Consider the following 13,827-nt stretch of genomic DNA (forward strand, 5'->3'; position numbering starts at 1 on the left):
CTCTCTCTCTCTCTCTCTCTCTCTCTCTCTCTCTCTCTCTCTCTCACACACACACACACACACACACACACACAGAGGGAGAGAGTCTTTGCTCATTTATAGTTTAGTAGCATTAGTTACAATGTTGTCTATCACCACTGTCTATTTCAGAAGACTTATCACTGCAAAATGAAACTCTGAGCATTAAGCAGTAACTATTCCATCCTCCCAGCCCCTGCTTTCCTTAATAACCATTACTCTACTTTTTGTCTGAATTTTCCTATTCCGGATATTTCCTGTAAGTGGAACTATACCATATTTGTTTGGCTGGTTTATTTCATTTAGTATAGTGTCTTTAAGGATCATCCATAGTGCAGTATTTGTTGTTACTTTTTATAGCTAGATAATATTCTGTTCTATGTCTTTTTGTTTTTGTTTGTTTGTTTGTTTTTCGAGACAGGGTTTCTCTGTGGTTTTGGAGCCTGTCCTGGAACTAGCTCTTGTAGACCAGGCTGGTCTCGAACTCACAGAGATCCAGAGATCCGCCTGCCTCTGCCTCCCGAGTGCTGGGATTAAAGGCGTGCGCCACCACCGCCCAGCTGTTCTATGTCTTTACCACATTTTGTATATCAGTTCATTGATGGATACTTGGTTATATCCATCTATTGGATATTGTAAATAATGACACTTATACTAAGATTGCATACTGTTTGGTAAGCATAGTATCCTTAACACAGATTGATGTGGAAATATAAGTGTCTGTTTCCAGTTCTTTTGAGTGGGAATAGAATTGCTGGTTCAAACAATAATTATGATTACATTTTAGATGAAGCACACAAAAGTGTTTTCCAGAGTGGCTGCACCATTTTGCATCACTTATTAGCAAAGTATGAGAGTTTCAGTTTCTTCATATATTTGCCACCACTTCAAATTTTCCATTAAAAATATTATAGTCATCAAGTAGGTTTGAATTGTGCCTGGTTGTGGTTTTGATTTACATCTCCCTTCTGACTAATATTACTCAGCATCTTTTCATGGGCTTGGACTTCTTAGTGTTGGGGGCATTTTGATGCTCGTTTCAGCATTTGAACAAAAATACGCACACACACACACACACACCTATATGCAAACATATTCTTCATGCATGCTAGGTAAGCACATTCCCAGCTTGGCTCAGTTTTTTTGTTATTACTGTTCCTTACTTTGTGATTCTTAGTTGTGTTTCTCAGTTTTAATTTTTCTCCTCTTAAGCCATGTTGAAAATAGAAGCATATACTACCATAACACTTAGCACAAAAGATTTACTGTTATTTGTCATGTTGAAATTTCAGTAACGTCAAGGTATATTCAATGATTCATGTCAAAAGAATGAACAGTAAAGTAGTCCAAAGTTCAGCAATTATCTCCACCAAATACTTCTGTTGAGAAACCAAGTTAGAGTGCAGTCTTTGTGGTCAGCATGTTGCCTTTTAGAATGAGCTTTTTTCTATGACCTCTGTCTTCTCTTCATTGACCCCTCCCACTCATATGCAATAAGACTCAATAAGACTCCTGTCTAGACACAGAAGGTTGTTGTGGCTGTATCCTGGATGTTTAGAATGTTGCTCTTAAGGGCTGAGAGTGGAACAATGATTAGTGTGTATTCGGTTACTTTTTGCTTTTTGCCAAGATAGAAGACTTTAGTTCTTTATTAATATAATTGTACAAAGCATTTTAAATATTAAAACTATGGACTGGCAAGATGACTTAGTAGATAAAGAAACTTGCCACCAAACCTGACAACATGAGTTGAATCCCTAGGACCCTTGTGGTGAAAAGAGAGAACCAACTCAAAAAGTGTTATGGCATGAGCTCCCCTACACACCTCATACGCACAATAATAATAATAATAATATAATAATAATAATAGTTTAAATAAAATAAAGACAGGTAGGAATAGTTTCCTCCCACTCCATTCTTGAACTGTCATGCTCCTCTCTTGACAGTTCATGTGGCGAGCACTTTATCCACTGAGTCATCTCATTGACTCTGACCTGGCAGGGACTGAAGCTCTGGAAATTCTTACCTGCTTTTTCTTCCTTTTGAGACAGTGTTATACTATGTGGGCCTGGCTGGCCTGGAACTCTCTAGGTGGAGCAAACTGGCATTAAAATCATAGTGTGTCTCTTGAGCGCTGGAATTAGACAAGTGTGAGACACCATGCCTGATTTTCCCTGTCTTTAAGATCATGAAGAATCTTGGGGAAGCGCTTCTTAGTTTTCCCATGCCTTATTTGTTTTCACTGACTAAAAATAACATCTGTTTCCCCAATCTAAATGATTTTTTGTTTTTCTGTTTCACTTGCTAGCTAAACTTAGCATGTTCCATTTAAATCGAACCACTTCTAATACTTCCACTGCCACCATCCTTACTCCAAGTCAAGTTAATCCCCTAATTTTATTTATCTGCTTATTTGTCTCTTGGGTCTCCCTATTTCCCGCCCTCTTTTTGCCAAGACACCGACAGCCCTTTCCATGCTAGGCAAAGCTCTCTACTATTGAGCTACATGCCAAGCCCTCAATTTTTTTATTTATTATGTATACAATATTCTTTCTGCATGTATGCCTCAAGGTCAAAAGAGGGCACCAGACCTCATTACAGATGGTTGTGAGCCACCATGTGGTTGCTGGGAATTGAACTCCGGACCTTTGGAAGAGCAGGCAATGCTCTTAACCGCTGAGCCATCTCTCCAGCCCCCCAAGCCCTCAATTTTTTGTTTTTCATTCCATTTTCTACAGAACAGTAGGGATTTTTTTGAACAGTATAAATTCTTGTGCATGGCGTCTTTCTCTGTCTTCCTGTTACACTGATAAGTACAGTAGATAAGTACATCACACACTCTTATTGTCAGATTTTTCGAGGTTCTTTGAAGGAGGGCAGGGGGGTTTGTTATGTAGTCTTAGTGATTGAACTTTTTTTCCTTCCGTTTTGAGGCTAGACATTGAGCCCAAAGCCTACAGCCTCAGCTAACTTAGTCTCCATCTTTTTCAAAAACATTTCATCAGATCTACAGAGTAAAATTAAGTTTGTTTCAAATGAAAACATACATTGTGTCAGACTGTAAGGCAGAAATACTACTACACATTTATATCAGTTTGGAGGAAAGAATTAAAATTTGCAAATCAAGTTTGATGTTGAAATGTTAATGTTTGAGTAAATCTTACTATTTGATGCATAACCACTTCATTTACTTGAAAAATTGGTTCCCTGAGAGGTGAAATGCCTAATCAAAGCTGAAGTGCAGCTAGGATAAGAACCCAGTAATCAGTCTCAATGTCAGTCAGTCCCCTTCCCCATCCTCCCCTTTCCTCCTCTCACAGAATCCTACTTTCTCATAGGCCCCTCACTCTGTTTCACTGTTTTGCCCAGTCTGACTTACAGCTCCATACGTGAGTTTGTGAGTAGCCTTGAACTCATGGCAGTCCTCCTTTCTCAGCTTCCTCACTGCTGAGATTACAAATGTGAGCCTCTATGCCAGTGGTTCTTAGCCTTCCTAATGCTGCTATTCTTTAATCCTTTCCCTCATGTTGTAGTGATCCCCAGCCATAAATTTTTTTGTTGGTACTTTATAACTGTTATGTTGCTACTGTTGTGAATTATAATGTAAGTAGTCGTGTTTTCTGATGGTCTTAGGCAACCCCTGTGAAGGGGTTGTTCAACATACCCACACATACCCGCAAAGGGGTTGTTACCCATACGTTGAGAACAGTTGTTCTATGCCCTGCTGTCAGTTTTATTTGGTTCTTTGTCTGTTAGAAGTGTTATATAATATATGAGCCAAGTACTGAATGTAGTAATATAGCTTATTATAAAAATCTAGTGCTATTCTGATTTATATTGATCTAGCATATTTTTTCCTGATTCTCCACTTGATTTTATTTCTAACAAAGTTGAATAAAGAATAATAGAAGTATAATACACTGTTCATATTTAAAATGTGCACTTTGGTATGCTTTGAAGTATATGCTCACAAGTGAGACTGTCACCCCGATCTAGAGTATTTAAAAGTTTACATAGATCTACTCAAACTGCAAATAAATAAATAGATAAATAACTTTGAAGAAGAACCATGACATATCAGCAAAATATGGATTCTGCACACTGACATGATTCTATAGATCTCTGTTGTCAGCCTCACTAACCAGCTTATCCTGTCTATAGAAAGTCTTGTTTCTTGTCTTTCTGTATTTCAGATCTGCCGTACTGTCTTTATTATTACCTCACCTCTGAAGGAAGGCATAGTGGACATAAGACTGCCCTGTGTTAAACATGAACTGCACATTGAAAAGCAGAGTTACCCATACCACCCTTAGGCTTGACATCTGTTAGGATACATAAAACTTACTGAATGTTGTTATACTTGTGGTTAATGGTTTATTATGGGGAAAGGATAGATTAAAATCAGTCAAGGAAAAGAACATGTTTCGGAACAAAGTCCAGCAGTGTTCCCAACGTGGAACTTGTGGTAGGTTTTTCCCCGTGATATCCAAATGTGTTGTGCTTCCAGTATCCATGTGTATAGTATACATGAAGTTTAGCAGCCAGGGATTCTCACATGAGTTGCAGGGACCATATTTTTTTTCTCAGTATGTCTTCATTACATTGTTGTAGTTGGTAGAGTACCCGTATGATTAACTCAGTCTCTGGGTTGAATTCCAATCACACTATCAGGCATGTTTTCCCTATCATGTTGGTCATTTTTTGTGGCCAGTTGCACTAAGCAATGACATTCCTACCAGATATGCCAAAATAAACTTCTTTTTGGACGAGGCTAAATTATTTATACAGTGTATAAAATTACAGCTTACTTCCAGTCAGGCATGGTGACTAGTGCCTCAGGAAGTGGTGGCAAGAGAATCAGGAGTTCAAGGCGAACCTGAAATACATGAGATAAACACACAACTCTTCACAAACAACCCTTTACTTCCTTAGTTAAAGAATGTACCATCTATGTAATAAATTGATTTGATGCTAACTTCACACATATTTTTTTTTAACTTCACACATATTACTAAGGGTGTTACAGGTAGTTGTGAGCTACTTGACATGGATGTATTGGATATCATAATTTCTCTTTAGGGACTGGATTCCAGTTCTTTGCAATAGCAGTGCATACTCTTAATTGCTAAGTCATTTCTCTAGCCCTGTAGGTATAATTTAATGATTTTTTTTTTAAACAAGGACTCACTATGTAGGCTAGGTTGACCTTGAACTTACACAGCTCTGCCTCTCCCTTCTGAGTGCTGGTATCAAAAACATGTGCCACTACACTTGATCTGAATGAATTTGTGTGTGTGTGTGTGTGTGTGTGTGTGTGTGTGTGACAGATTGTGTCATGTAATCCTGGCTATCTTAGAACTCTATATAGACTAGGCTATCCTTCAACTCACAGAGATCATCCTGCCTCTCCCTCCCAAGTGCTTTGATTAAAGGCATGAACTTTTAGCAGGATGTATTTTATTTTATTAATCTGTTTCTCAAAGTTGCTGAAGAGCTTTTAGATTTCCCTATGTGTTTTTTTTTTCCATTCCTTATCCTGTCTCTGTATTGTCCATTAGAGCGTTCCTGTATTTCATTATCATTCTTTTCCTCTTTTTGTTTCCTACGTGGATATTTTTTGGGTCTCATGGTTTCTCCCTTTTCATTCTCTGCATTCTCTGAGAACAGCATCAATTGCTTTCATGTCTTTAGGTCTTTAGATGTACAAAGATGTCACCCCATTATTTCTTTTTCTTACCTTACTGTGCTGTCTAGGACTGGTTAAAATGTTGAATTAAGGTGATAGTTAGCATTCTGCTTTTGTTTATGTTATGGCCATAAGGAAAATTGCAAGGTTTCCCATTAAGTGTGAGTTGCTGATGCATTCACTAGAGGAAGGCGCTTCTGCTCATCCCATACTAACTACCCTAAGTACATGTTTTGTTTAAAATATTTATTTTCTTTTAAATGTTTTGCTTTTGAGACAGGTTCTCATATAGCTGGCCTTGGACTCTGTTGTATATAGTTGAGAATACTGTGGTTTGAGTCCCAGCCTCCACATGGCAGTTAATGACTTTATGTAATTCACATGCTAAGGGGATCTAATGCTCTCTTCTGACTACCATAAGTACTGCATGCATGTGGTTGGTACACAGACATGCATGCAGTCAAAATAACTCATACACATAAAATAAAATAAATACATATCTGGAGGTGACCATGAACTCCTGACCTTCCCTCCACTTCCTGAGTTCTGGGATTGCAGGTTTGTGCTATCACACCAATTTTAATTTTTTTTTCCTGATCGTTATTGCCAGATAGATTATTAGTTTCCTAATATATATTTATGTTACTGTTTTCTTCTCTGATCTTTATTAATCTCATCTATTTTACTGTAAATTTTTAAATTTTCTAAAATAGTTTTTTAGTTTTCATCATTTCCTCATTCATAGGTTGGGGATATAGTTTGGTATACAGGTTTAGTATGGTTTAATTGCTATTGTCTCAATAAGAGGATGTGTATTGGGCATCTTTACTTTTTTGTGAACTGTTTATTCAAACTCTTCCATTTTAATACATTGTTATTGATTTTTCCCCCTAATGATTCTGTGTTATATATTAGGAGGATTAATTTCTGCTGTATGTTGTAAGTAGGAAATTTTTTCTTCTTGGGTTATTGCTTTCCACAGACATTTTATAATTAAACTCTTTATTTTGCTTTTCATCACTGAGAACAGTGCAGGGTGCATAGTACACATCTAGGAAACATCATTGAAATGAACATATAGTGTTTTCCTTTGTCATGATATTTATTTAAACCAGACTGGAGAGATGACTGAGTGGTTAAGAGTATTTAGTATTCTTACAGAGAATCTGTTTCAGTTTCCAGCATCATTATGGCAACTTACAATCATCTATAACTCCAATGCCAAAAGATCTGATATCTTCTGGCCTCTGTGGATACCAGGCATACAAACAGTACACATACATGTATGTATGTTTGCAAGCATTCATACACATGAATAAAAATAAACCTTTTTAAAAATGTATGTACCCCAAACATTATGAAAATTTTATATGGTTTATAGGTTTTGAACCAAGCTAGGGAGACCTTCTGTATTCAGTGACTATACATAAACTCTGTTCTTTGTCTTTTCTTATATTTAAATATATATTTACTTTTTGTTGTTTTGTTTTTGTTTTTCAAGACTGGTTTCTTTGTATCCTTGGCATCCTGGAACTCACTCTGAAGACCAAGCTAGCTTTGAACTCACAGAAATCTGTCTGCTTCTGCCTCCCAAGTGCTAGGATTTAAGTGTGCACCTCCACTGCCTATCTTTAAAAAAAATTATGGCTATGAGTTTTCACCTGCATGCCTGGTGCCCTCAAAGACCAGAAGAAAGCATTGGATCCCCTAGAACTAGCATTAGAGCTAGTTGTAAGTGACATGTAGGTTCTGAGAATTGAACCCAGGTCTTATGCAAGAGCAGCCAGTGCTTTTAACTGCTAAATCATCTCTCCAGCCACCACTACCTATAAGATGCATTGATTGTGAATGCATTCTTTGTGTGTGGGTGTGTATATTTGTGCATGCATATGCAAAGGCCAGAATGTATCCTGAGCTGCCTTCTTTTCTCACTTTCCCACTTATTTTAAGGAATAGGATTTTTTACTGAGCCTGTATCGAGTACCTTGTTTATGCTAGGTTGGTTGGTTAGCAAGCTCCTGGTGTCCGCTTGTCTGCACCCCCGTGTTCTGGTTATAGGCATATGCTACCATGCTCAGTTTTTTGTTTTTTTTTTTTTAAGAATTACTTGTGTGTCTGTGTGCACCATGTATGTATGGGCACCCATGCCACAGCATGAATATAGAGGTCAGAGGGCAACTTTATGGAGCAGGTTCTCTTCTGCTTTCATGTGTGCTCTGGGAATTGCTCAGGCTGCCAGGCTTGTGTGGCTATTTCTTTTTTTTTTATGATTTTTTTCTTTTTTTATATATTTATTTTATTTATTATGTGTACAATATTCTGTCTGTGTGCATGTCTGCAGACCAGAAGAGGGCAGCAGACCTCATTACAGATGGTTGTAAGCCAGCATGTGGTTGCCAGGACTCCGAACTCAGGACCTTGGGAAGAGCAGGCAGTGCTCTTAACTACTGAGCCATCTCTCCAGCCCAAGTTGCATAATCATAAGCAACTTGTCTTGGAAATATGTGAATGGTACTTACGTCATTTCATGTCAGGAATAAAGCCAGAGTGTCACTGGGAAATGACAGGCGTTATGACAACTGATATGAGGCCTTGTTAACGTCACTTACTCTGCCAAGTATTTTGATAACTTAGCAAGTGGGATAAAGTGTGTTTCAGTGTCTGCTGAACCCAAGAGCGGATAAAACGTTAACGTGCTTTTCCATTAGGATTTCATGAAACCTCTCATTGTATTAGTGTGTATTTTTGTAAGTGGCTTCAAAACTTAATATAGGATAGGTTTTATTTAATTTATTTGTTTGTTTTTTGAAATGGCATGTTACTATATATTCCTGGCTAACCTGGAATTCACTCTGTAGACCATACTAGCCTCAAATTCAAAGAGATCTGCCTGCCTCTTCCCCTAAGTGCTGGGATTAAATGTGTTTGTCACCACATCCAGCAGGGTTAGGTTTAAACAAAATTAATTTGTGTTTAGAAAATCTAACTGAGTGTTATGTTTATTTTTATATATAGGTCCTGATATTTTGGAAGCTACAAGAAAAAAAGATTAAGAGGTTGGTGTGTTTTGTGGACATGGCTCAGATTTCCAACAGCAATGAATTTAAACAGTGTTCATCTTCACATCCGGAACCAATAAGAACCAAAGATGTGGACAAAGCAGAAGCATTACAGATGGAAGCAGAGGCCTTAGCAAAACTTCAGAAGGATAGACAAATGACTGACAGCCCTAGAAGCTTTGAGCTGTCTAGCAGCACTAGACAAAGAACACAAGGTTTTAACAAACAGGATTATGATCTCATGGTGTTTCCTGAGTCTGATTCGCAAAAGAGAGCAGTAGATATTGACGTAGAAAAGCTCACCCAAGCTGAACTTGAGAAGATACTGCTGGATGACAGTTTTGAGACTAAAAAACCACCTGTGCTGCCAGTTACTCCTGTTCTGAGCCCTTCATTTTCAGCACAGCTGTATCTTGGACCTACTGTTCAAAGAGAACAGTGGCCCCCTGGATTATCCGGGCCTTCCACATATACTTTACCTTCTATTTATCCTTCAGCATACAGTAAACAGACCACATTCCAGAATGGCTTCAGTCCAAGGATGCCCACTTTTCCATCTACAGAACCTATATATTTACGACTTCCAGGACAGTCTCCATATTTTTCATATCCTTTGACACCTTCCATACCATTTCAGCCACAAGGAAATTTACCAATCTATCGGCCAATAGTCAGTCCTGACATGGCAAAACTATTTGACAAAATAGCAAGTACATCAGAATTTTTAAAAAATGGGAAAGCAAGGACTGATTTGGAGATTGCAAATGCGAAAACTTCAGTCTGCAGTCTACAAGTGTCTCCAAAGTCTGAAGACATCAGTAAATTTGACTGGTTAGACTTGGATCCTCTAAGTAAACCTAAAGTGGACAGTGTGGAGTTGTTAGAGCGTGACGGAGAGGAGAAGAGTCCAGTTTTGCTAGCAGAGGATCCTTGGGATGCTGTTCTTCTTGAAGAGAGATCTCTAGCAAGTTGTCACCTAGAAAGAAAGGTGAATGGAAAATACCTTTCTGGGGCAACTGTAACAAGAAGCCAGTCTTTAAACATTCGAACGGCTCAACCTACAAAAGCCCAAGGCCAAGTATCTCAGGTACAGTCTCTGCTTGCTAGCTTCTTAAATTTGATAGTAAGACAGAGTGCATCTTAGTATGAGTCACTTGTTTTGCGGGGAAGTAATCTTGCTTTTCTTTGCCTCCAAGGCTGCTATGGTTTTTTTTTTTTGGTTTTGCGGCAAAAGATTAAATATGATTAGGTCAACTGAAAAATTGCTTAGTTTTTTTGTAAGACCATAAATAAAAACCTAGTTAATCTGGTCGCACTCACCTCTAATCCCAGCAGTCAGGAGACAGACAAGTGGATCGCTGAATTTGAGACCAACCTGTTTGTTCTACATAGCGATTACCAGGCTAGCCAGGGCTACACAGAGAGACCTTGTCTCAAAATACAAGCAAGATAAGTTGAACATCTGTCATCACTGAGGTGAATTGAAGATATTCTTGGTATTTCTGTCTTATAAGTGAACCTTTCTTTTCTCATTTTCAGGGCAAGCAAGGAATTTTGTCTGTCACCTATTATATAAATTTGAACACTTTCCTTTTTTTTTATTTTTTTTAGTTCTTCGAGACAGGGTTTCTCTGTAGCTTTGGAGCCTGTCCTGGCACTAGCTCTTGTAGACCAGGCTGACCTCACCTCGAACTCAGAGATCCACCTGCCTCTGCTGGGATTAAAGGCGTGCGCCACCACCGCCCGCCTGAACACTTTCCTTTTGTTCTTAATAATGAAAGACACACAAAAAAGGCATAACCTCAAAAAGTCAGGGAAGACACCATTTAAAGGCTTTTCCTTAAATACCTGTGTTGATAAAGGAGAAGAATGGAATGGTAGTGTTGATTATTAATAGTATATGTGGTTTTTTTTAAAATTCTTTGAGTTTTTTTTTAAATTGGGAACTTTTTTAAAGCTTTACTTTTATATGTGGTGTTTTACTTGCTTGTATGTTTGTGCCCCATATATGTTCAATGCATGTTGTAGAGACCAGAAAAAGGCATCAGAATTACAGACAGTTGCAAGACACCATGTGGGTGCTGGGAACTGAACCTGGTCACTGGTAAAAAACAGCCAGTGCTCTCCAGCTCCATTATTTGAGACAAGTCTCAAACTGGCCTCAAATTTGGAATGGCCGTCCTACAAGAGCCTGCCCAAGTGCTGGGATTATAGGTATGAGACACTGTTAGTTAAGAGGTAACTAGAATAGTATGTCTTTGCTCAGAAGAGAGTCACGCATAGTTTAGAATTTTCCTAACATACCATTCCAAATATTATAATATCTGTAGATCTTGGAAATGTCTAAGGACTAAAAAAGAAAAGCACCCATGCATGATAGTTCATAGTACAAACACTTAAGAAGCAGAGGCAGGTAAATCTCTGAGTTTGAGGCTAGCCTGGTCTGTATCGCAGTTTCCAGGCCCACCAGGACTACATAGTGAGAGTCTGCCTCAAAAAGAACAGGGCAGGGAAAATACACTTGAGTGATGATATGGTAATTTTGTGTATAGTTTGTTGCTCAATTTGTTTTTGGTTATAGGGTCTCTGTCACTATGTAACACAAGCTAGCCTTGAACTCATGCTCTTCATCCTTCAGCCTTCTAGGGGCTGCTGTTTGGACAGGTGCTGACGTACCTAAGTCTGCATACTGTCTTCCATAACATTTCACCATTTACATTCCTACCAGTGATATATGAAAGTTCAGGTTTCTCTACATTCTTCCTAACACTATTTTCCAGTTTTTATACTGATGATGATGATTCTTTAATGGCTTTTCTTTGCTTCTCTGTGGTACTGTGCATCACACCCAGGGTCTTATGGAAGCTTAGCAAGCTTTCTTCCACTGAACTATTCTCTAGCCCTCTATTTATGTTTTACTGGCCATCTCTGTGCCCTTTGGGGGAGAGATACAAACACATTTTGTTGGCCTGTTTGTTTATTTGTATGAGATGGAGTCTCACTCTATAGAACTCACTATGTATCTCATGCTGGCCCCAAACTGTTAGCAATCTTCCTGCTTTAGCTTCCCAAACATTAGGATTACAGGCTTGTGTCATCATGTCAGGCTGAGAAATATCTATTTAAAATCTTTGTCTACTTTTTAAAAAATGAATTATTCACAGAAACCTATTCATAAAGATTCAAAGTAGAGAGATCAGAGCGCTGCCTTCAAAAGTTTCAGGTGTTAAGCATAATTTCATGGGAGAAAAATGATTGCTTTGTTAAAATTAACTGTGGCCGGGCCGTGGTGGCGCACGCCTTTAATCCCAGCACTCGGGGAGGCAGAGGCATGCGGATCTCTGGGAGTTTGAGGCCAGCCTGGTCTACAAGAGCTAGTTCCGGGACAGGCACCAAAGCTACAGAGAAACCTTGTCTCGAAAAAAAAAAAAAAAAAAAAAAAAAAAAAAAAAAAAAAAAANAAAAAAAAGATTCAAAGTAGAAGCAGCCCAGATGTTGAACTAATGAATGGGTTAACAAATGTGATGTAGCCATACAATGGAAAACTTTTCCCTTAGAAGAAAGTGAAATCCCGATACTTACATACACCTTGAAAATACGTTGAGTGTGGAATTGAGGGTTTAGCTCAGTGGTAAAGTACTTGAACAAGGCTCTTTGAGTTTATTGCCCACCAACAGGAAAAACAAACAAAACCACACAAGTTGGTTGAAAGAAACTAGATCTAAAAATTTCATACATAGATTGACCTGGTGCCAAATGTCTATAATCTCAGAATTTAGGAGGCTGAGTCAGGAGGATTGCCACAAATTTTGATGCCAGTTTGAATTACATAGTGAGTGCTAGACCAACCAGAGCTAAGACTTTGTTTCAGAATAAACAACAAAACTCCACTGTGCATGTATTATATAATTCCATTTATATGAAGCATTCTTAAGAGGCAAATGAGTCTGGAGAAGTGATTCAGTGGTTAAGAACACTGGTTGCTCTTCCAGAGGACCTCAGTTCCCAGTACCCATATGGAGACCCACAATGGCCTATAATTCCATTCCAGAGGATCTGACCCCTTCTGGCTTCTAGAGATACCAGGCACGCACATGATGTACAATATATATGTATACAAAACACCCATATGCATTAAATGAATAAACAATTTTTTGAAGGGGGCAAATGTGTAGAAAAAGAAAGCAGATTAGTGTTTACATGGACTTAATTGCTATGCAGGATAGTGTAATAGTACAGGCTCTTTAAAGTAATGAAACTGTCCTGAAATTGTTGGTCATTGCATCAAATTTTGAATGTCCTGCAGAATTATACAGTTTTAAATGGTTTAAATTGTGACTTTTATGTTCTGTGAGTTTTACCTAATTTTTTTTAAGTGAGGGGAGGGGAAGGAGGGAAGTTAGTCATCCCCAGACCTTGTACTGTAGGGCACTGATGAGTTCCTGCTTGTTTTAATAGGTTTAAACATGCTTTTTTGTAGGTTAAAAATGATAGAAACTAATTCTGTGTATGATGCTACTAGTCAGGGCTTGAGATGTCAGCTGTTTGTAGTTGGTTGTTTGAAAAGGGCAGCTGCCTGGTAAGTTGTAATGTCACTGTCAAAGAAAAAGTGAGCCTTTGATCTTAAAGGGAATTTAAATGGTTTATCATTTGTGGTGAAAAAACTGAAATTCTTTCTTAACCTTTGGAAATACTACTACATTATCAGCTGTATTGCTCACTCTGCCTTTGTGAACTTATCCCTAGTTTAATTCCCATTATTCACCCTTTCTCTCCCCGCCCCCCTTGTTAAGCTACAATAGTCTAGGCCTGGCATGGTGGCACTCTCCTTCAAGGTAGAGACAGATGAATCTTTGAGTTCAAGTTCAACCTGGTTGATGATGTGAGTTTCAGGACGACCATGGCTACTGAGTGAGACCCTGTCTAAAAAAATGAAATAAAATTTCGGCTGGGTGGTTGGTGGTACACACCTTTAATCTCAGCAGTTGGCAGTCAAAAGCAGGTAGGTCTTTGTGAGTTTGGAACCAGCCTGGTCTACACAACTAGTTCCAGGAGGACCAGAGA

At 38.4% G+C, this 13,827-nt stretch overlaps 1 protein-coding gene across 1 annotated transcript in view; it reads left to right on the plus strand.

Annotated features, from left to right (window-relative positions):
• Positions 1–13,827, plus strand: part of Pik3c2a (phosphatidylinositol-4-phosphate 3-kinase catalytic subunit type 2 alpha) — a 99,286-nt gene that overhangs the window by 7,293 nt on the left and 78,166 nt on the right. Inside the window, exon 2 of the mRNA XM_050143152.1 lies at positions 8,720–9,850. Within this exon, the coding sequence (XP_049999109.1) occupies positions 8,780–9,850 (1,071 nt within the window). The 5' untranslated portion in view covers positions 8,720–8,779. The remainder of the gene's footprint in view (positions 1–8,719; positions 9,851–13,827) is intronic.

The sequence above is a fragment of the Alexandromys fortis genome, unplaced genomic scaffold (genome assembly GCF_014885135.2).
Source record: "Alexandromys fortis isolate MF-2015 unplaced genomic scaffold, M_Fortis_MF-2015_v1.1 scaffold_45, whole genome shotgun sequence".
In the NCBI taxonomy this organism is placed as follows: domain Eukaryota; kingdom Metazoa; phylum Chordata; class Mammalia; order Rodentia; family Cricetidae; genus Alexandromys; species Alexandromys fortis.